General features: G+C 37.3%; 1 protein-coding gene across 1 annotated transcript in view; it reads right to left on the bottom strand.

Moving 5' to 3' along the window:
- LOC124789262 (intraflagellar transport protein 172 homolog) overlaps nucleotides 1–23,809 on the bottom strand; it is a 282,278-nt gene that overhangs the window by 145,628 nt on the left and 112,841 nt on the right. Inside the window, exons 8-11 of the mRNA XM_047256559.1 lie at nucleotides 12,875–13,042; nucleotides 4,018–4,362; nucleotides 1,446–1,558; nucleotides 1,186–1,364 (exon numbers count right to left, since the gene is read on the bottom strand). Coding sequence (XP_047112515.1) covers nucleotides 1,186–1,364; nucleotides 1,446–1,558; nucleotides 4,018–4,362; nucleotides 12,875–13,042 — 805 coding nt within the window. The remainder of the gene's footprint in view (nucleotides 1–1,185; nucleotides 1,365–1,445; nucleotides 1,559–4,017; nucleotides 4,363–12,874; nucleotides 13,043–23,809) is intronic.

Raw genomic sequence — 23,809 nt, 5'->3', positions numbered from 1 at the left:
ATAGTTACAAAACTACTGCGAAAGCAAAAAGCGCTTCACTGCAAATTTAAACACAGCCAAAACCTCTCAGACAAACAGAAGCTAAATGATGTCAAAGTTAGCGTAAGGAGGGCTATGTGTGAAGCCTTCAGTGAATTCGAAAGTAAAATTCTATGTACCAACTTGACAGAAAATCCTAGGAAGTTCTGGTCTTACGTTAAATCAGTAAGTGGATCAAAACAGTATATCCAGACACTCTGGGATGATAATGGCATTGAAACAGAGGATGATACGCATAAAGCTGAAACACTAAACACCTTTTTCCAAAGCTGTTTCACAGAGGAAGACTGCACTGCAGTTCCTTCTCTAAATCCTCGAACGAATAAAAAAATGACTGATATCAAAATAAGTATCCAAGGAATAGAAAAGCAACTGAAATCATCAACAGAGGGAAGTCCACTGGACCTGACGGCATACCAATTCAATTCTACACAGAGTACGCAAAAGAACTTGCCCCCCTTCTAACAGCCGTGTACCGCAAGTCTCTAGAGGAATGGAAGGTTCCAAATGACTGGAAAAAAGCACAGGTAGTTCCAGTTTTCAAGAAGGGTCATCGAGCAGATGTGCAAAACTATAGGCCTATATCGTTGGGGGAGTCCTTAGAAAATGTAGTCCATCAACAAAGGAGGTGGCTTACAAAACACTTGTTCGACTTATACTTGAATATTGCTCACCAGTGTGGGATCCGTACCAGATCGGGTTGACAGAGGAGATAGAGAAGATCCAAAGAAGAGCAGTGTGTTTCGTCACAGGGTTATTTGGTAACCGTGATAGCGTTACAGAGATGTTTAGCAAACTCAAGTGGCAGACTAAGCAAGACAGGCACTCTGCATCGCGGTGTAGCTTGCTGTCCATGTTTCGAGAGGGTGCGTTTCTGGATGAGGTATCGAATATATTGCTTCCCCCTACTTATACCTCCCGAGGAGATCACAAACGTAAAATTAGAGAGATTTGAGCGCGCACGGAGGCTTTCCGGCAGTCATTCTTCCTGCAAACATACGTGACTGGAACAGGAATGGGAGGTAATGACAGTGGCACGTAAAGTGCCCTCCGCCACACACCACTGGGTGGCTTGCGGAGTATAAATGTACATGTAGATATAAATGGAACAGCAAAATTCATATTTTAAGCATTCCAAAAACATACCTGAACAAATGTGCAGTAATTCAGTATGGATGTCTTTGTTGTTGATGGAATATCAAAAATGTTTAGCCTCATCTTTTTGTCTCGGAAAAGAAGTTTGCGGCCTGTTTCATTCAGTTCTAACCAGTTAATCTTGGAGTCATGACTCAGCTGACCTATTGTAGCACCACTCACAAGATCCACTGAAAAATATGTTATTAAGACATTGCATACAATATGACAATTACAAAGAATCAGCAACTTCTACTATCAGTATCACTTACATATGCAAATTGTCTTCAGATCTAGCAAATATGCCAATTTCTTATTATTTTCAGATGCTTTACATCTTTCATTAAGCCGTACACTTACAAGATGAGGATTAACAAACTCTGTTCTGAAAATAGAAACATAATACAACTTAGAAGAAAAGAAAAAAACTATGTTGCTGCACATATGAAACAAGCATAAATGGAATGCATAAACATACCAATATAACCTTCATTCAACACAATAGCATCTGTTACTGCAAGCTGGTCTTGTCTATCAGCGTGGGAGTGATTCACATAGCTTGCCAGAAAGCACTGAAAGCAACTTTGTGGACTCTGTTCCGTGGCTCAGTGAACAAGATTATATTGGCCAGACCATTGACCCACAATTCTGCCTAAATGTGGGGCCACTACAGTCATTCATCCACTCCTGACTTTATGTTCGTCTTGCTGTTTTTGTCTAGTTAGTCCTTTCAAATACTGGACTGAGACCGTATTGACTCATCTGTTGTTAGCAGATCTCGGAAAGACTGTCAAGCTATACACTTCTGACATTGTCAGTGTGGGGGGCGATCTGTGGTATTATCAATACCGAATAAATTTTCAACTCCCAAGATTGTTAAACTCACATATTCACATATATGACTGGTTTCAGCAGTTCTTATTGCCATCTTCGGATCTGCAAAAGATGGGACCGAAAACGCTAGGATACAGCAACTAACATAACGGCACACACAATTATACATGCAAGATTGGCAATACATGGAACATCAAAATACCCAGGGTTGCCACAAGTTTCCCCAAATGAGATTCCCTGCTATTTGCTTGATTTACAGGCAAGTTTTAGCATTTTTCCCTTACAAATTTTTGAGATCTCAAGGATAGTTAAGACATAAATTGACAATCTGTCTGTGCAGCTATGCTACAAGAAACAATAGTGAAAACAAGGAAATATCTAAAAAAGACTTGCAAGGAGACGGCGCATCCTGATGTGAGCAAATAAATATCTAAATGAAACATATTTGGTGACAGAAATATGCATTTCCTTGGAGTTGCAAGACAGGTTTAAACTACCTTCACTGATTTCAGAAATCACCTTAGAAAAAAGTGGGCCTCTTGAAAGAAGTGCATAAGGCAGGGAAGAATTGTGTAAACCAACACCATAGGTGACTGTCAATAAATTTTGGTTCTACTATGTTTGTTATTGTCAGTTATGACCCACTGTGTTATATGTACTACTGTACAAGTATTGTGTGATTTTTCTTTCAAGAAATATGTGAGTACACAAGGGCCTGACACAATTTTCTTCTTCGTATCATCCATACTTTCTAACATATAAACTACTTTTGAACTGCCAAACTTAGAAATGTTCAGAATGTAACCATATGTACAAATTAATTTTCAATGTGAATGTAAAATGACTCATTCCAAATCATTATGATCTATCATGCAAAATGATCTCAGGAACATGTGACTAACTAACTACATTGTATAGCACCAATTACAATACTGAAGAAGAAGATTCCATAATGACGTAAACACAGATATGTTGCTATTCCATGTACTGCAAATTTTGGATATAATTATATGTGCTGTTTTGTTAGTTGCGGTATCCTAGCATTTTCAGTCTCATCTTTTGCACATCTGAAGATGGCAATGAGAATTGCCGAAACCAGTCATCTATATGAATAAATGATTTTTGCAATTTTGGCAGTTGAAAATTTATTCCACGTTCATGATTGTAAAGCTGTTGATAATTAATGTGTGCATCTTTCTCCTTGCTAATAATGTGCTGACATCACTTGATTGTAAATTCTTGAATATGTGGATAGATTTTATATGTAACTAAGCTGTGATGAAATGTGTTTCTGTCCAACCCGGATAAAAACAGCTAATTGTTCATCAGCCTATGACGATGCTAGTCAAAGATGCCATCAAAATATAAGGCAATCTAACTGACACACGTCAAACTAAGAACATCAAAAGTTAACTCTGTGAAACTTAATACTAACTGAATCTTCAAGAGGGTTAGAGCTGAGAGAACCACAAAAAAACCAATGACTATCTAGCTTTCAGAGACAGTAAATTGTGCTTCAAATCATAAGAAGAGATAAGTTGAGATACGGTAAGTTTTCCCTCACTTTATATTTGAATACTGTTTGAATGTGTGAATAAACAGGAACGTAAAGTGACTAATATTGGTATGAAACACCCTCCTTTGTGGGGAGTACACATGTAAATGTAGAACAGAGAAAAGATATAATTAAAAAATGGTGGATAAGAGATAAAAGTTAAAATGTCAATTATTATTATGTATTTTACAATCATATAAGTGTATTGCAATTTGAGAAAGTTTCTACCAGACACAGTTCACTAATGCTGTGGAAAACATTAGCCTTTTCAGAGTGTTCACAAACAGCATACAAATAGAACCAAAACATTTTATGAAAAGTTTATTTCAGGAGAATGCGCATTTACATGTGTGTCACTTACTATTTTCATCACATATTTAAAAAATACAAATTTGTAATTTTCTGTTTAAATTTGAATGTAAAAATAAACTTACTTCTATGTTCCAGTTACTTACCTAACAGATGCAAGGATTTCATTGATTCCATACTCAACCAGACTCAGTTCTCCAGCATTGAAAATTAGACAGACTGTGGGATTGTCAAAGTATACTTTCTCATGACACCCCGTATTTGGCCAGACAACTTCACTTAACAAATTACGTGTCAGATCTCCAACAAGTATTGTATCTGAAGTGCGAGCAAATACGTAACTATCCTCACCCATGATCCGAACATCTTCAATTTCATATCCGTACTGGGATTTTAAAATTATGCCTTGCAGCTCCGTACTCAGAGGCTTTATGATAACCTGACTAGGACCAACATAGGCCATTTCAAATTTGTTTTTCCATACCATTCGCCTGTAATGGGGAAGATATAGATGTTTAATTAGAACTCAGTTGTAAGCTTAAATTAACATTTGTTCAATAATTAAAATGTACGGGATGAACTGAATATGTAAGAAATTGATATTGTGAGACACACTTTCTCATAAATAATTTTATCATTATGAAATATCAATTAATACTATAAATTGTAACGTATGTGGTACAATAACATGAGAAATTGATATGTAACTAAACGATCGAACACATTATACCTATGGGTAACATATTCCTCTTTATGTAACTTCAGCATTTGTGTCAATGCTGGAGACTGGCATATGCAGAAGTTACTACAAATGCACACTGCATATACAGAAGGTACTACAAGTCTGCAATCTTCTTACACCACTGTGGATTGACTGGGATTAATCTAGCACTTTAGATGCCTAAATTGGAGATGTTTATTCAATCACAAATGTTAGACACCTTCCCATTAAATAATTTGAATATTATATTATAAGTGTACATGAATGTGATCAGTCCATATAGAAGGTAGTGATATGGTCGTAATTTTGTTGACAGTAATAGAGAGAAATCATAGGTTGAAATCTTGTGCTGAAATATAGCCTGCTTCTCTAAAAAGCATCAAGAGGGATATCAAACTTAACGTTCCAAAATGAATGCAGCGATACACGAAATTATCACTCAGAATTTTGTTTGCAACATCAAGTAGCAATTATAAGCAAGAAGAATGCATAACAAATAGAAAATCCAAAGCTGTGAATGAAATGAATCCATTGTGGATTTTTGAAACATATGTATGTATTTCTGAGTCTAAGAAAAATTGCTTCTGTATCACAGAAAGGTGTCAGTTACATCAGAATAGATAAGATTAGACAAGATTGTACAACAAAGCTAATTCACACATTCAGTAATTCCATGGTAGCAGTCATGACAGAACAATGTGCCAGTATAAAAATCTGTTTGCCATTGGGGAAATCATTAGTGCAGACCACCATCGGGGCTCAGAAACCAAGCAACAATCACCCCAGTTGGAGGACTTCTACATCATCATGACTGAAAACAGCTGAAGATGTGATAACCACAGTGAAAATAGTGTAGTTTTGTTTTTTCAAAATTGAGGAGACAGTGTAAAATGAATTTGTCGCCCAATGTACCACTATTCTTCAGCATTACTAACTTCAAATGCTAAAATGATTTAATGAGGCACTGCAGAAAAATCAGCTGTGTTTGTTGATTGAATGTTTAGTTTCTCTACAATGGCAACACTCCCACTCACACAGCATTATGGGTCATGCAGTTTCTGGCCAAAAAGAAGTAAAAATGGTTTCACACCATTAGTACTCACTGAATTTTACTCTCTGCGACTTCTTCCTGTTTCTTACAGCAAAAAGAGACCTAAATAGGTAGATTTTCAGGACACAGAAGACATGAAACAAAAAATCCTAGAATCACTACACAGAATAAATTTGAACACCTTTAAAAACAGTTTTTGTTAATGAAGCATTCTGGTAGATTAAAACTGCATGCCACACCGGGACTCAACTTGGAACCTTTGTCATTTATGAGAAAAGGAAAGAGTCCTGATCTGACATACAGTTTTAATCTGCCAGGAAGTTTCAAATCAGCATTTACTCCACTACAGAGTGAAAATTCAAAATCTCTGCACCAATGACTGAAATTCTGGAATAAGTGTATTAGGCCTAATTAACATTATTTTGAGGGTATACAATTTTGAAAATGTTCTGTGAAGTACAAAATACATAAATCAATAATCATCTTTACCTTATAGTATCCTTGTGTGCTCATTCCATTCCAACTGACGGCCCAGCCGATATTCATCCTTAAAAATTTTGTTTTGTACAGAAACCAGAAGGCAGTTATAAGCGTCAAGGGGCATGAAAGGGAAACAGTGGTTGGGAGGAGAATGAGACAGGTTTGTAGCCAATCCCCGATGTTATTCTATCTATTGAGCTAGCAATAAAGCAAACAAAAGAAAAATTTGGAGTAGGAATTAAAATCCATGGAGAAGAAATAAAAACTTTGAGGTTTGCTGATGACATTGTAATTCTGTCAGAGACAGCAAAGGATCTGGAAGAGCAGTTGAACGGAATGGACAGTGTCTTGAAAGGAAGGTATTGGATGAACATCACCAAAAGCAAAATGAGGATAATGGAATGTAGTCAAATTAAATCAGGTGATGCTGAGGGAATTAGATTAGGAAATGAGACACTTAAAGTAGTAAAGGAGTTATGCTATTTGGGGAGCAAAATAACTGATGATGGTCGAAGTACAGAGTATATAAAATGTAGACTGGCAATGGCAAGGAAAGTGTTTCTGAAGAAGAGAAATTTGTTAACATCGAGTATAGATTTAAGTGTCAGGAAGTCGTTACCAGAAAGTATTTGTATGGAGTGTAGCCACATATGGAAGAGAAACATGGACGATAAATAGTTTAGACAAGAAGAGAATAGAAGCTTTCGAAATGTGGTGCTACAGAAGAATGCTGAAGATTAGATGGGTAGATCATGTAACTAATGAGGAGACACTGAACAGAATTGGGGAGAAGAGTAATTTGTGACACAACTTGACTAGAAGAAGGGATCGGTTGTTAGGACATGTTCTGAGGCATCAAAGGATCACCAAGTTAGTACTGGAAGGCAGCGTGGAGGGTAAAAATCGTAGAGGGAGACCAAGAGATCAATACACTAAGCAGATTTAGAAGGATGTAGGTTGCAGTAGGTACTGGGAGATGAAGAAGCTTGCACAGGTTAGAGCAGCATGGGGAGCTGCATCAAACGAGTCTCTGGACTGAAGACCACAACAACAACAACAACAACATTGTCTGTATCATTAAGTAGCACTTTTTCAAATTCTGTCTCACTTACTTTACTTTTTAAGTCAAACTGTTATGATGATAAGGTTATATTTGTTCGAGTAATTCAGTAAACTACCATTCATGATTAAATCTATTTTTTAAATAATGATATCAGGGTGATACATCTGTAGTCTCCTTCATCTTCTGTCTAAGCTTTCTTTAGCAAATGTACAACCCTTGAATGTCTCACATACTGCGTAAATCTACCAGTGCTCAAAGAGTAATTCTTTCATGTCCGTTTAGACGAAGTCATACATTGCCCATGCATTCATACAGCAAACAGAATAAAAATTCTTCTCGGTATTTATTTGTGTTTGTGTTTGTGTTTGTGTGTGTGTGTGTGTGTGTGTGTGTGTGTGTGTGTGTGTGTGTGAGTCCTCTTCATCTCTGAATAGCTACTGAAACCTACGTCCATTTGACCGTGCACTTAATTCCTTTCTGCTTCCAAATATCTCCAGCCAACTGATCCCTTCTTTTCAAGATGTGCCATAAATTTCTTTTTTTTCCCATTTGGTTCAATACCTTCTCATTAGTTGCTCGATCTACTGATCTAATCTTCAACATTCTTCTGTGACACCATATCTGAAAAACTTCTGTTCTCTTCTTATCTGAACTGCATATTGTTCATATTTCCTTTCCATTCAAAGTTACACTCCAGACCAGGTGTAATCAACTTTTAGTGACCGCGGGTCTGAATCACATACTTACTTAAGCTCGCAGGCTCCCTAATCACGTGATGTGACAACAACACTCCTGGCATATAAAATACAAAGCTGTGGCATCTGTGATGTTAATGTCTGTGGGGTAATGTAACGATATGAATGGCACCCTATTGCCATTGTTCAAATTGGCATATTTTGTGAGTAGTTGGTAATTTTTGTCTCACTGATTATATTATCAATGTTTGAGGTCTATCAATGTGAAGATAAATGAAAGCAGTAAGTAGTAACATTTGTTTGTTGTCAGCACTGATCCAGAGGCGAAAATACTTCCCCCCCCCCCCTCCTCCCCCCTTTTATAGTAGTGAGTTGTTTCTTCTCTCACTTTCCACATGCACATGAGCACATGGGCCATACTACTGCACTCAGACTGTTAAAATGTTTCTCTTTGTTTTTCAAATCCAGTGGCGGTGAAATGGCATTGTGCAAGTGTGGAGTAAGCAAACTTTCACTGGTCTGTCTCATGAGCTGCAAATCTGAGGTGAGGCAAACAATCGTGGAAATATCCAAAGACAGATTCCTGGGGAAGTACTATGTGAGCGCCTCTCTCTCCTTCCAACGAATTTCTGACAAGGGCCGGATTGCCCATCCATGCTTCAGACAAATATCTTCAGTAATGATACTTAAATTTATCCTAGATATTCACAAATTCTTCTTATGCTGGCATAAGCTGTCACCAGCACACTGATCGGCAAATATGAAGCATGACAATCGATTAGTAGACGCTGCATCAACCACTCCTATCACGAGAGAGGCCAGAGACACACCCACAAGCAACAAGCTGCTAATGCCATCTCGACAGCATGTATTTAGGTCGTCACTGCTGCCCAGAATGCCGCCCTTAATCATCCAGTTTCGCATCTGTCAGTTTACTCATAGAGCGGATTCAGTTCATCAAAGGCGTTGACAGTATATAGCGACCAGATTAGTGACTATAGTGGGACTAGTTTATGTCAACCAGAATTGTACTTTACATGAGTCTACAAGAGGACTATTGCTGATGAACCTGTACCACGACACAGAACCTTATTCATCCATGTGTGCATTTTTGTTGTAGGAGGAGAATACCGGCCACTCATAACAACAAGCTTCCTTGCAACACAAGACTCTACACCTCTATTTCAGAAATGCTTTTCTTTCTATAGACATCTGCATTTTATACCATCTCTACTTGGCCATTACTAGTCATTCTGCTGCAAATAGTGAAACTCAAGTACTACTTTTAGTGTCCCATTCCTAATCTACTTCCGTCAGCACTGCCTAATTTAATTCAACTGCATTTAATTAACATTGTTTAACTTTTGTTGATACTCATCTTACAATCTATTTCCAGGAAATCATTCATTCCATTCAATTATTTTTCCAAGGTCTTTCCTGTCTTTGGCAGAATTACTATGTCATCAGCAAAACTCACAGTTTTCATTTCTTCTCTCTGAGCTCTAGTTCTCTTTTCAAATGTCTTTTTAGTTTCTTTTACTGCTTGTTCAACACACAGACTGAATAAAGTTGGGAATAGGCAACAAACCTGTGTCATTCCCTTCTCAATCGCTTCCCTTTCAATCCTTAGACTCTTATAATTGAAGCCTGGTTTCTATACAGGTTGTACATCATCACCTTTTGCTCCCTCAATTTTATCTACATTACCTTCAGATTTTCAAAGAGTATACTCCAGTCAACATTGCTAAATGCTTTCTCTAAATTTACCAAAGCTGTATACATAGGTTGGCCTTCCTTCAACTTATCTTCTGAGATAAGTTGTATGTTCAGTATTGCCTCACATGTTCATACATGTCTCCAGAACTCAAACTGTTCTTCCCTAAGGTCGGCCTCTACCAGTTTTTCCATTCTGCTCTTAATAATTAGTGTCAGTATTTTGCAAACATGACTTATTAAAGTGACACTTTGATAATATTCACTCCCATCAGTACCTGCCATTTTTTGGAATTGGAATTATTACATTCTTCTTGTAATCAAGGGTATTTCACCTGCCTCACATATCTTGCATGCCATGAGGAATAGTTTTGTCGTGACTGGCTCTCCAAAAGATCTCAATAATTCCAAGCGACTGTCATTCACTCCAAGAACTTTGTTTTGAGTCAGGTCTTTCACTGTTCTGTCACATTCTTCTCGTAATACCATATCTTCAATCTCATCTTCATTTACTTCCTCTTCCCATTCTATAATATTACTTTCCAGTTCATTTCCCTTGTGTAGCCCTTCTATACATCCTTTCCATGTATCCCTTTCCCGTCTTCCTTCTTTACTTAGTACTGGCTTTTCAGCTAAGAACTTGATATTTATTCATCTGCTTCTCTTTTATCCAAAGATTTCTTTAACACAAGAATGGTGGAAGGGGTCACAATTAACCTTGTCACATTGTTTTGGTCATGGCATTTGCAATTTTTTGCTTCGATGATGAAACCATATGACTTTTCTCTCCTCTTTATGATGACATATTAGCGCTGGCAGGTCGATAGACACACAAACAAACACAAACATACACACAAAATTCAAGCTTTCGCAACAAACTGTTGCCTCATCAGGAAAGAGGGAAGGAGAGGGGAAGACGAAAGGAAGTGGGTTTTAAGGGAGAGGGTAAGGAGTCATTCCAATCCCGGGAGCGGAAAGACTTACCTTAGGGGGAAAAAAGGACAGGTATACACTCGCACACACGCACATATCCATCGACACATACAGACACAAGCAGACATATTTAAAGACAAAGAGTTTGGGCAGAGATGCCAGTCGAGGCAGAAGTGTATGATGTCTGCTTGTGTCTGTATGTGTGGATGGATATGTGCGTGTGTGCGAGTGTATACCTGTCCTTTTTTCCCCCTAAGGTAAGTCTTTCCGCTCCCGGGATTGGAATGACTCCTTACCCTCTCCCTTAAAACCCACTTCCTTTCGTCTTCCCCTCTCCTTCCCTCTTTCCTGATGAGGCAACAGTCTGTTGCGAAAGCTTGAATTTTGTGTATATGTTTGTGTTTGTTTGTGTGTCTATCGACCTGCCAGCGCTTTTGTTCGGTAAGTCACCTCATCTTTGTTTTTATATATAATTTTTCCCACGTGGAATGTTTCCTTCCATTATATTGATGACATATTAGGATTTACATAATATTTATATTTCCTTGGACATTTCATTCAATACAACTAGAACAGCACAAGAAGTCAATTTGACACCCGTGTAATTTCTCCTCTCAATATACATTAATAATCCGAAAATAAAGCAGCAACAATCAACAATCCATGCAGAGTTGTTGCTGTTCATTGTTGTGTCTTGGCACACATGCATACCAGTCTGCCACAGTTTATATCGTGTCATTCAGGTAATACTTTTTGTTGATGAAAGATCTTTTCTAACATGTCTTGTTAGTGGGACATTTCTGATGATGAAATGTTACATTTCTTAGAAAATTCTGATGTTGGTTCGGAAACTGACTTCACTGATGAAGATAATTATTTTTTTACCAGAAGAAAGTGAAGAGAAAGATGAAGACATTGTGAATGAGGAGGTATTGGTGCAGGAGGATTCAGAAGCTGATCTGCATCAATCCTCACCTCATTCATCACAGCAGGCCCAGCTGCATGCCTCTACAAAGTCAAACACTAGCGTGGGGGATTGCTAGTCTTTCATCTTCTGGAAGAAGGTCAACTATGAACACTCTAAAGGAGAGAGAAGATGCCACTGATGTAGAAATGGTATGATTTGAAGGAATACACAGAAGCAAATGCTTGAAAAATACTGAAAAACAATGACTGGAACATGTCACTTGAGGAACTGAAAAAATTTATAGCCATCATATAAGCTCTGGGAGTCATATGTACCAAAGGTACGACTGCAGATGACCTATGGTCACATTCCTACATTCATCTAAGATATTATGTTTTCCTAGATGCAGATCTGGATTTCATCTAGTTACACATGCTTCTATAGCCAGGGACAGTTCTAGAATATTTTTGCACACAAGTGCGCTTCTACAGCCAGGGCTGGTTCCAGAATATTTTCCCACACAAGTGACACATCATTTGGTGACCCCACCTCTAATTTTCAACACTAATGACGTATAATTTGGCTCCAACCCCCCTCACTTCACAATTCATACACATTCACTCTGTCAATCTTTGCTTCTCTTTATGATATTGCCAGTGCACATATTTTGCACTAGCACACCTATGGGACTCCTCACAGCTTGGCACCCAAGTAGCCACTTGTGCTGCTTGAGTCTTAAACCAGTCTTGTCTACAGCCTTGCCTTTGTCCTCATAGCATTCCTGCTTAGCCATTTTGCCCTTTATGACAATCTAACTTTTTAGACATCTGTACAGATTTCAACTCCTTCAATTGTTGCATTTTTATATTTTCTCCTTTTACAAATTAAATTCAGATTCTCCTGTATTATAAAAGGTTTTCTACTACACCTTGTCTTTTTACATATTTTATCCTCTGCTGCCTTCACTATTTCATATCTCAAAGCTACCCACTTGTCTTCTGTTGTATTCATTTCCCTGGATTCAATTAATTGTTGCCTAATGCCCCTTCTGAACGCTCAGCAATCTTTTGTTCCTTCGATTTATCCAGGTCCCATCTCTTTAATTTCCTACCTATTTTTGCAGTTTTTTCAGTTTTAATCTGCAATTCACAAACAATAAATTAAGGTCAGAGTCCAGCATGAAAACAGTGAAGAAGGCATTACATTTTAATATGTTGTCTATTATTTAACAATGGTAAAATAGGTTTTGTGTAAAAGTGTCCAAATAAAGTAACAGACTGAAATGTAGTAGTGAACTGCATAGAACAATATGTGTGATACAGTTTTTTAATATAAAAATTATTTATGCAAGTGGCACCTCCAGTATGTCATGGACTGTGACTCAATATTAACCTTTACTAAAAAGGAAAAAACAATTGTAGTGTAGACAAAAATACTTACTTTAGCACTGACTCAAAGAGCTCTACAGCACCACACAAAGTTCCACAGGCTACTCGAGAACCATCACGTTTCCATGCAAGCGCTGTGACTGTATACATGTTAGCTATCTCCTTAGGCTTAGTCTCTTCCCAGGTCATTTTTCGAGGACTCCAGTTATAGACACGTATCCTGTTAACATTTCCAATAGTGATCTTTATTGCACAAAATAGTTAACATAGTAAATAGCCACTGAAATGTAACTGACTCAATATACTTAGCTAAACGATGATGATGATGATGATGATGATGATAATGCAAGTATGATGAGACAAATGTTGTTAAAATGATGTAATGTGCTTAAAAAATAATATCAGAATGACAAAAAAGTACTTCCTAAAGCTTACTATGTATTGAAACACACATGAGCAGCTGCCCTCCGCTTCTCCTTTACACACATTAACAATAAAAGCTTATCATATGTTGGAGACAATGCACCACGATGTAATTAATGAAATGGGACAGAAATCTGTAGATGGATGTACATGTGCAGACAAACAAATAATTTCAGTTTCAAAAAAATTGGACAATTTATTTAAGAAAAAGAGTTTCACATACTGAGCAAGCCAATAATGCGTTGGTCCATCTCTGGCCCTTGTGCTAGTAGTTATTTGGCATGGCATTGATTGATACAATGTTTGAGTGATCTCCTGAGGAGTATCACACAAAATTCTGTCCAGTTGGTTTAGATTGTTAAACTCCCACACTGGTTGGATGGCCCTACCGACAATGCTCCAAATATTGTCAATTGTGGAGAGATGGGGCAACCTGGCTCACCAAGGTAGGGTTGCCATGAAAGGCGACAAAATAGGGTGTAGAATCTCATTGACATACCACTGTGCTGTAAGAGTTCCATGGGTGACAACCAAAGGGATCCTGCTATGAATAGAAATGGAAACCCAGACCATCACTCTTGGCTGTCAAGCTGTATGGCTGGCAAAAGTCAGGTTGGTATCCCATGACTGTCTGGGGCATCTGCGGACACATCTTTGCTAGTCATCGGGGCTCATTTCAAAGTGGGATTCATCACTGAAGACAATTCTACGTCATCCAATGAGATTCCACACCACAGATGTGCCTGGAAATGCCCTAGACAGCGGTGGTATATAAATCTGTCACCCATAAGCCTGACAACCCACAGTGATGGCCTGCGTTGTCAATTCTTTTCATAGCAAGACCCCTTTGGTTGTCATCCACAGGACTCTTACAGCACAGTGGTACATCAACGAGATTCTACGCCCCATTTTGTTGCCCTTCATGGCAAGCCATCATGGGCTTCCACACTTACATTTCAGAAATATAATGGCCCTCTGCACATGGCGAGAGTTTTTACTGCTTGGCTTCTTGCTTGCCAAACCCTATCTTGGCCAGCAAGGTTGCTAGATCTATGTCCAAATGAGAATGTTTGGAGCATTGTGGATAGGGCCGTCCAACCAGCTCAGTAGTTTGTCGATCTAATGCCCCAACAGGGCAGAATTTGGCATGATATTCCGAAGGAGGATATCCAACAACTCTATAGTAAATGCCAAGCTGAATAACTGCTTGCATAAGTGCCAGAGATGGACCAATGTGTTACTGACTTGCTCAGTTTGTGAAGCTCTTTCTCTTGAATAAATTATCCAATTTTTCTTAAATTATAATCATTTGTCTGTTTGCACTAGAACATGACATCCATCAATTGCTGCCCTGTTCTGATTATTCATTCGTGGTATTTAGTTATTTGTCTTAGAACTTACGGCAGTGGATACATATGGCTGGCTGATTGCTTTACTAAAAGTGGATGCTCCAACCTCTCTGCAAAAATTAAACCTTCAACCTGGAGGGTGGAGTCTGGACACTTCACGAAATTTTAAAACCCACACCACAGACTCCTCATTGTCAGATAAAACAGAGGGAAGTCCCAACCCAGATTTACTGCTGCCTTTTGTTGCATTATAAAATATACTCAGTTAAAATATGATTATCTGAAATACACACCCCACAAGTTATATAAAGTTTTGCTGGAGTAGAAATCAATGGATCTGACAATAGCGTCATACAGAGCCAAATCCGTGAGAGCCAAATCCGTGAGACGTACTCAAGAAAAACGAGTGAGCTGCCAAAAGAGTTCCCCTATTTAAAACCATCAGTGCTCACTAGAACAGAATTGTGGTGTTTTTGTAGAATACTGCTAAAAGTATATTTGAAAACAGCACCAGTTTGCTATGTTTTATAAAAATTGTCATAGCTAAAATAGCTCTGAGCCTCTTAGGAAGCCCAAACCTTATCATGAAACATTAATATTTGCACACCAATATCCAAAATACAGCTCTTTGCACAAATCTCAAAGGACCACATTGATCAAAAATGGCTATTACAAATTCACTCCATTGCTGAGGAAGCAATGGTATGGTGTGGAGACGATTGTGACATGGAGGAGGTCTTACATGGCTGTCGCAAGATGAGCAGCAGCAAGCTGATATAAAGTGGTAGTTCACTAGCATCCGCACATAGGGTAGGAGTGGAACTGGTTCTAGGTATACCTGTGCTCAGCCTGCTTCCTTCATGGGGAACCATAGCAAGGATCTTCAAATCAGCTGATCAACAGACCCATAAATCATACTGACCCAGGATCATACAAAGGCTCTATAAAATTAAAGTAGGCATATTCTTTCTGCTTCCCACATTTTGCAATTTATATGCCTTAAAATACTGAGCACTTTGAGGATCTGTGCTTTAACCCATTAACATAAAAGCCCAAGTAATCTTGTTTTTATTTTGACAGAAACTTACAATCCCGAGTATATTTGGGCAACTTAAGAACAGACCTTCGAAAAAATAAAACCCCCTTATATACGTTTCAGCACTGATAGTTAAGTGTTCAGCGACAAGAGCTCGGCTGTCGTGTTTTGGTGGAGGCTGTTGCCAATATCAAAGCAGGTGAACATAAAAATTAGAAATAATCCTAAGGGCCTGGCAAACTTTATAAACAACTACTTTAGTAATATAGCAACAAAACTGCAAGGAAAGCTTCCTAAAACACAACACACAATGGCAAAGAACTATTTATCCCACACAGTGCTACTGCTACCCACAAATGGAGAGGAAATCAGTAGCATTGTACATAAATTCAAGAGTATATCAACCACAGGTTTAGATGAAGTTCCAATGTGTATACTAAAAGACTGCATTAGCAGCATAAAAGAACCCTCAGCAGACATTATAAATGAGTCATTCTCATCAGGTTACTTCCCTAATTATCTAAAGCACGCAAAAATTCTTCCCACACAAAAAAAAGGTGATACAGAAAACATAGAGAATTACAGACCAGTTTCATTGCTGTCTTCTTTTTTAAAAATAATGGAAACTATTATGAAAAACAGACTTATGGACTACTTAAATAAATACCAACTCCTATGCAAAGACCAGTTTGGTTTCAGGACTGGACAGGGAACAGAAGCAGCTATAGAAACATTTACAAGAGTAGTTATAGAAGCCCTAGATAAAGGAGAACAAGTAATAGGCACTTTCCTAGATCTCAGTAAATCATTTGATACAGTTGACCATGAAATACTACAAGGTAAACGTGAAGTACTAGGAATCAGGGGGGTTGTAAATAAATGGTTTATATCTTACCTTGCACACAGAGTGCAGAGGGTGGAGATATCTCAAATTTCAAGTAGTTCAAATTATTTAGTGAAACATCTTTCCGATGAAGAATATTTGAACATTGAAGTACCTCAAGGGAGTGTGTTAGGCCCAGTACTATTTCTTATTTATATTAATGACTTCCCACAGTGGGTAACACAAGGTGAAACAGTGTTATTTGCTGATGACAGCAATATAATAATTACAGGCAGGACACCAGAAATGTTAAATGTAAAAGCTGAAAATGGACTTATGGTAGTTCACAACTGGTCAAATAACAACAAAGTAACCCTTAATGTGAAAAAGACTAAGAAGATAAACTTCTATATAAAGAAAAAAACCGAATATGACAAAACTTAAAGTTCAAAATGAAACCATAGAGTGTGCAGCCAGCACAAAATTTTTGGGTATGTATGTTGATCAACAATTAAAATGGGATGAAGATATTAGGATGCTTGGGAAAAAAATTTGCATAGCATGCTATGCCTTATGAATATTAGTCTCTGTGTGCAATAGTTCATGCCAGAGAATGACATACTTTGCACACATACATTCTATAATACATTACGGCATAAAATTCTGGGGTGCAAATGCCCAAAATGTGAAATATGTTTCAGATTGCAAAAATGAGCTATAAGAATAATGAGCAAGAGTCACAAAAGAGCACACTGCAGTGAGCTATTTAAAAAATGGGGTATTCTGACAATCCCAAGTGAATATATCTTGCAAATTACAGTTTTTATTCACAAAAATATTGAGCAATATTTAGCAAACAGCTGCATACACGATCACCAAACCAGAAACAGCAATTGCTTGTACCTAGATAGAATGAATAAAAATAAAACCCAAACCACTATATTTTACCAAGGTGTCAAGATATACAATAAATTGCCAAAAGAAATCAAAACATAAAGGAACTCTGTAAATTTAAAGCATTTCTTAAAGAATATTTATTAAAAAATAGTTTTTACTCGATTACAGAAATCATGCAGCATAAAATTGTCATAAATAAATAATCAGGTTAATCAATTATAAAGTGGACATTCTAGACTGTAACTGACCCATCCAAGTATTAGAGGAGTCCTGTGATCTATTTCTCCTGATTGAAGCAGGTTCTTCTGCATTATGTAATTCAATGATAAATTGTGTGTGTAATATACATACATATATTATGAATTTCTTATATGAATATAATAGAGGGAAACATTCCACATGGGAAAAATAATTCTAAAAACAAAGACGATGAGACTTACCAAAAAAAAGCGCTGGCAGGTCGATAGACACACAAACAAACACAAACATACACACAAAATTCAAGCTTTCGCAACAAACGGTTGCTTCATCAGGAAAGAGGGAAGGAGAGGGAAAGATGAAAGGTTGTGGGTTTTAAGGGAGAGGGTAAGGAGTCATTCCAATCCCGGGAGCGGAAAGACTTACCTTAGGGGGAAAAAAGGACAGGTATACACTTGCACACACACACACACCCATGTCCAACCGCACATACACAGACACAAGCACAAACTGTTTGTGAACTAGAAACGGTGGATTTTATAGCAGCGGTAGTGTTGAAAGCGGGAAAAAAAATTTTTTTGGTTATGGTTTGGAAGTGGGTTACGTATTATTACGTATTACGTATTATTGAGTATATATCGGCGAGATAAAATTGTATAATAGATTACAGTAAAAGGGAGAAGGTGAATACAAAGTGAAACTACTGGCAAAAACAGAAAGAGAAAATAAGACGACAGAAAAGATTTCGAAATGCAACAGTGACAATAACAAACGTAATTGTTGGGTTCAAATTAATGATATGAATATAATAGAGGGAAACATTCCACGTGGGAAAAATATATCTAAAAACAAAGATGATGAGACTTACCAAACAAAAGCGCTGGCAGGTCGATAGACACACAAACAAACACAAACATACACACAAAATTCAAGCTTTCGCAACAAACGGTTGCTTCATCAGGAAAGAGGGAAGGAGAGGGAAAGATGAAAGGATGTGGGTTTTAAGGGAGAGGGTAAGGAGTCATTCAAATCCCGGGAGCGGAAAAACTTACCTTATTGTGTCTGTGTATGTGCGGTTGGATATGTGTGTGTGTGTGTGTGTGTGTGTGTGTGTGTGTGTGTGTGTGTGCGAGTGTATACCTGCCCTTTTTTCCCCCTAAGGTAATTCTTTCCGCTTCCGGGATTGGAATGACTCCTTACCCTCTCCCTTAAAACCCACATCCTTTCGTCTTTCCCTCTCCTTCCCTCTTTCCTGATGAAGCAACCGTTTGTTGTGAAAGCTTGAATTTTGTGTGTATGTTTGTGTTTGTTTGTGTGTCTATCGACCTGCCAGCGCTTTTGTTTGGTAAGTCTCATCATCTTTGTTTTTAGACAGAAAGAAGGATCTTTTATTGTATGATTATATGATAGCGGAACAAACACTGGTAGCAGTTACTTCTGTAAAATATCTGGGAGTATGCGTGCGGAACGATTTGAAGTGGAATGATCATATAAAATTAATTGTTGGTAAGGTGGGTACCAGGTTGAGATTCATTGGGAGAGTGCTTAGAAAATGTAGTCCATCAACAAAGGAGGTGGCTTACAAAACACTCGTTCGACCTATACTTGAGTATTGCTCATCAGTGTGGGATCCGTACCAGATCGGTTTGACGGAGGAGATAGAGAAGATCCAAAGAAGAGCGCCACGTTTCGTCACAGGGTTATTTGGTAACCGTGATAGCGTTACGGAGATGTTTAATAAACTCAAGTGGCAGACTCTGCAAGAGAGGCGCTCTGCATCGCGGTGTAGATTGCTCGCCATGTTTCGAGAGGGTGCGTTTCTGGATGAGGTATCGAATATATTGCTTCCCCCTACTTATACCTCCCGAGGAGATCACGAATGTAAAATTAGAGAGATTAGAGCGCGCACGGAGGCTTTCAGACAGTCATTCTTCCCGCGAACCATACGCGACTGGAACAGGAAAGGGAGGTAATGACAGTGGCACGTAAAGTGCCCTCCGTCACACACCGTTGGGTGGCTTGCGGAGTATAAATGTAGATGTAGAATTTATTATATATATAGCTTGTATTTCATTCTCTTATGTGACAAAATAATGTACATATGTATGTATAATGACGACATCCATACAAAGAAATTTGTCTACCGATGAATAAATAAATAAATAAATAAATAATAAATAAATCATCTTTACTATGTGCAGCTTCAGATACTCGACAACAAAACATGCACTTTCAGCCTCTCTCCTGCATTGATGCTTAGGTAATGCTTTCAAAAAAGGATGGCTATAGTGATCCTGAATTTAGCATTGAATTTAGTGGCTCAGAAAGTGAAAAGAACGTGAAATAAATACTTCCACAGTGCTCCAGCCAGCTGCTCCAAGATTTATGTTCACAGGAAATCACTGTAAAATACATGGCCAGACGTCATAGCTACACAGAAACTAAAAAATAACCTCAAGTTTCAGGATACTTTCGTCGAAGTCCAGTGTGTGAGTATACTACGGATTTTATTACTGGTAATCTTCAAAAGTTGGAACTCATTATTTTGGGCTTTGAAAGCTATCTTTATATGTCTATGTGTAATGTCATTCATTATAGGATGTTATTTATTAATAAAAGACTATTATTTTTTGGAACATAATTTGAAAAAAAAAATCATTATGTTATGGGGTTAAATACTCCAGGAATGTAAACCAACCAGGTTTCCCAGCTGAAAATGGAATGCACGGTTTCTCATGAAAAAGTCTTATTTAAACAAGTGAATACCTTGAAAGCTATTTCATAAGCAAATTTTAAAATCATCTACTTTGTCATATCATTACAAAACTTCTTCAATCAACAAAAAGATAAAATAAAGGGAACACTGACGACACAGTATTATTAAATGAGATTAAACAAAATAACATCAATCAGATGAAATAATTTTGAATAATTAAAACAGTATCCTTTTCACCACCCAATACGCTAACGTCCTAGGAAAAACCTCAAACCTCACGGAGTGAGAGCAAATCTCACTATTGATTGTGATCATTCTGGTTGGCAAAGCTGAACAAGAAAGACTACACTACATATATTCTGTTACCTTGTTAAGGTCTTTGGTTGTGTGAACCAGGCAGTCTAACTTCTGTAATACAAGGCAGAAAGCCACACTTACAATCAACCTGGTTATTGCTACAGTTTACCGATCACCGTCCAGGAATTTGGAACTTTTCTTAAACAAAATGGAGTCATTGCTAAATAAAGTAAATAAAATGGATTGTGAATTGATAATCTGTGGTGACTTCAATATTGACTTCCTCACGAATAGTGGAAATAGGGAGACCATTTTGAACCTTGCAACGTCCTACAATTTAAAGGCTGAAGTAAAAGCAGCTACCCGAGTATCAGAAACATGTCAAACAGCTCTTGATCAGTTTCTAGTAAAGAAGAGTTTACACAACACCTCACTAAAAATTTTCAATGCAGGTTTTAGTGATCATCTTGCTCAAATATTAAGCATAAAAGTACAAGGCAGTATTATTAACAACATGTCTTTTAGAACAGCATATCGAAGCTATAATCAGCATAATGTGAACTACTTCAACAACTTATTACAGAAAGAAAAATGGCTAGGAGTGTACAAAATGAACGATATAAATGAAAAATTCGACACTTTCATTGATACATTAATCCATTTCTTTGAACTTGCATTCCCACTGAAAACATTAACCATACAGGGAAACTCTAGAACAAACAGCTGGATCACAAAGGGAATAAGGGTTTCATACCAGAAGAAAAGACTACTTCATGAAATATGTAACTCAAAAAATTCCTCACCTGTAATACGCGCATACTATAAAAAATACTCCAAAATATTAAGAAAAGTAATAAAAGCAGCAAAAATAATGCATAATGATGAAATCATTTATAATTCAGCTAATAAATCAAAGGCTATGTGGAGTGTTATAAAAAAAGAATGTGGAGAATACAGGCAACCTTGGAAAAATATAACACTATCACATAAAAATAAAAAAGTAACAAACCCCTTAGAAGTAGCTAACACATTTAACAACTTTTTCACAGGCGTTGCTGAAAATATGTTACAATCAAACTTTAAGAGCATCCAGGCAAATGAATATAAAATAAGTACATGTAGAGGATCAATGTACATCAGTTCTGTTTCACAAGATGAAGTAGCTAAAGCAATAAAAGGACTAAAAAATTCCAAATCGGCAGGTATTGATGGTATACCTGTAACAATGTTAAAGAAGAGCGCATCAAACCTAATTGAAGTACTCACACATTTATGCGACTGCTCACTTCAGGCAGGCACTTTCCCTGATGTGTTAAAAACATCAAAAGTTATTCCTGTATATAAAAAAGGGGATAAAGACAATGTAAATAACTACAGACCCATCACAATTTCCTCCTGCATCTCTAAAGTACTGGAAAAAGTTATGTATGAGAAACTTATGAAATTTATAAATAAAAACAGCATCCTATGTAATGAACAACATGGATTCAGAAATAAGAGGTCAACGACAACTGCTGTCTATGAGTGCATCAATTCCATCCTAAACTTGATGGACAAAAAACAGGAAACAATAGGAGTCTTTATTGACTTGTCAAAAGCTTTTGACATGGTGGACCACAAAATTCTGCTATCAAAGCTAGAAAGATATGGTATTCGAGGTCTGTCCAACAAGTGGATCAGTTCCTCCCTGACAAATCGTATGCAGGCAGTGTGCGTCAAGCACACAAATATTGAACTGAAAACTGTATCTAATCACTTATCTGACTATAAACAAATAAAATGTGGTGTACCTCAAGGATCCGTATTGGGACCCCTTCTGTTTCTTCTGTACATAAATGATCTAAGCTTAAATATTGATGCACACAAATCAATCATATTTGCAGATGACACCACGATTCTACTAAAAGGAGACGACGATGAACAGTTACAGCAGACAGTAAACACGGTCACGAAACAACTTAGCAGCTGGGCACAGAGTAATCAGCTTGTAATAAACAGTAAGAAAACCGTTGCTCTAAAATTCCACAATGTTCCTAACAAGGACATGTTTATCCCATCAGTCTCTATCAATGACGAACCAGTTAGTAACAGTACTGAAACCAAATTCTTAGGACTTTGGCTGCAGAGTAACATCAGATGGAATAAGCATATTGAATGTCTCAATGCAGAACTGAGCAAAACATGTTATCTTCTTTGTTCATTAAAATCATGCTGTAGTGAGAAAACAGTATTGAATGCATATCATGCGTACTTTCATTCTCGTCTTAGATATGGGGTCACCTTCTGGGGAAACTCTAAAATAGCTAATAGCACATTTAAACTACAAAAAAGGGCCATTAGAATCTTGTTTGGGTGCAAGCCTAGAGACTCTTGTAAACCCCTGTTTAAGAAATCTGGTATTCCCCCATTACCGTGTGTATACATTATGGAAACCCTTTTGTTCTTTAAATTAAATGTAATAGGCAAGGACCAGAGGCTACAAAAAAACTGTGATATACATGAGCACTTTACCAGACAAAACAGGAACTTACATATGACTCAAATCAGCACAGCACTGTGCCAAAAAGGTACTTTTCACATGGGAGTTAAGCTTTATAACAAACTTCCTGAAAACATAAAAGCTATCACTGAGGTCAATACATTTGGAAAATCTCTAAAGTCATATTTACAGCATCACTGCTTTTATTCCATTGAAGAATATTTAAATTTATGAAATGTGTTATATAAATACTTGTGTGTAAAGTGTATTATTGTAAGCTTAAATATGTATGCCTTGAAATTACTTTCAGCCTGTATATTTATAACTTGACTTGTCCAATGTCTTATGCATAAGCTGCTATGTAGACAACAGGACCAATAAAATACAATCTACAATCTACAAACTACAATCCACATCATAATGGAAGGCCATAAAATGAACTGTCTCACAGTGTTGAGTGTTAAGTGTACCCTTTTCCCTAACCTACATAAATAACTTTTCATGAGTTCAAAAAACTGTTCAAAATCTGTTTTCTAATGACACATAAATAGTAATCAGTAGTGTAAATATAAATGTATTAGAGAGAGGCTTGACCGACATCTGGTTTACAACAAAGAGACTCATATTATATAATATTGTATCAGAGGAAAAAACAATCAAGAAAACTAATAAACTATGAAACAGAATTACTGTTGATTACTCACCAACAGGAGGCATAGTACCATCAATAAGACACATTTAACAGTAAAAAGGTCACATTACCTGGCAT

Source organism: Schistocerca piceifrons, chromosome 3 (genome assembly GCF_021461385.2).
Source record: "Schistocerca piceifrons isolate TAMUIC-IGC-003096 chromosome 3, iqSchPice1.1, whole genome shotgun sequence".
Classification (NCBI taxonomy): domain Eukaryota; kingdom Metazoa; phylum Arthropoda; class Insecta; order Orthoptera; family Acrididae; genus Schistocerca; species Schistocerca piceifrons.
The sequence above is the reverse complement of the archived record's forward strand: the minus strand, read 5'-3'. Positions and strand labels throughout refer to the sequence as shown.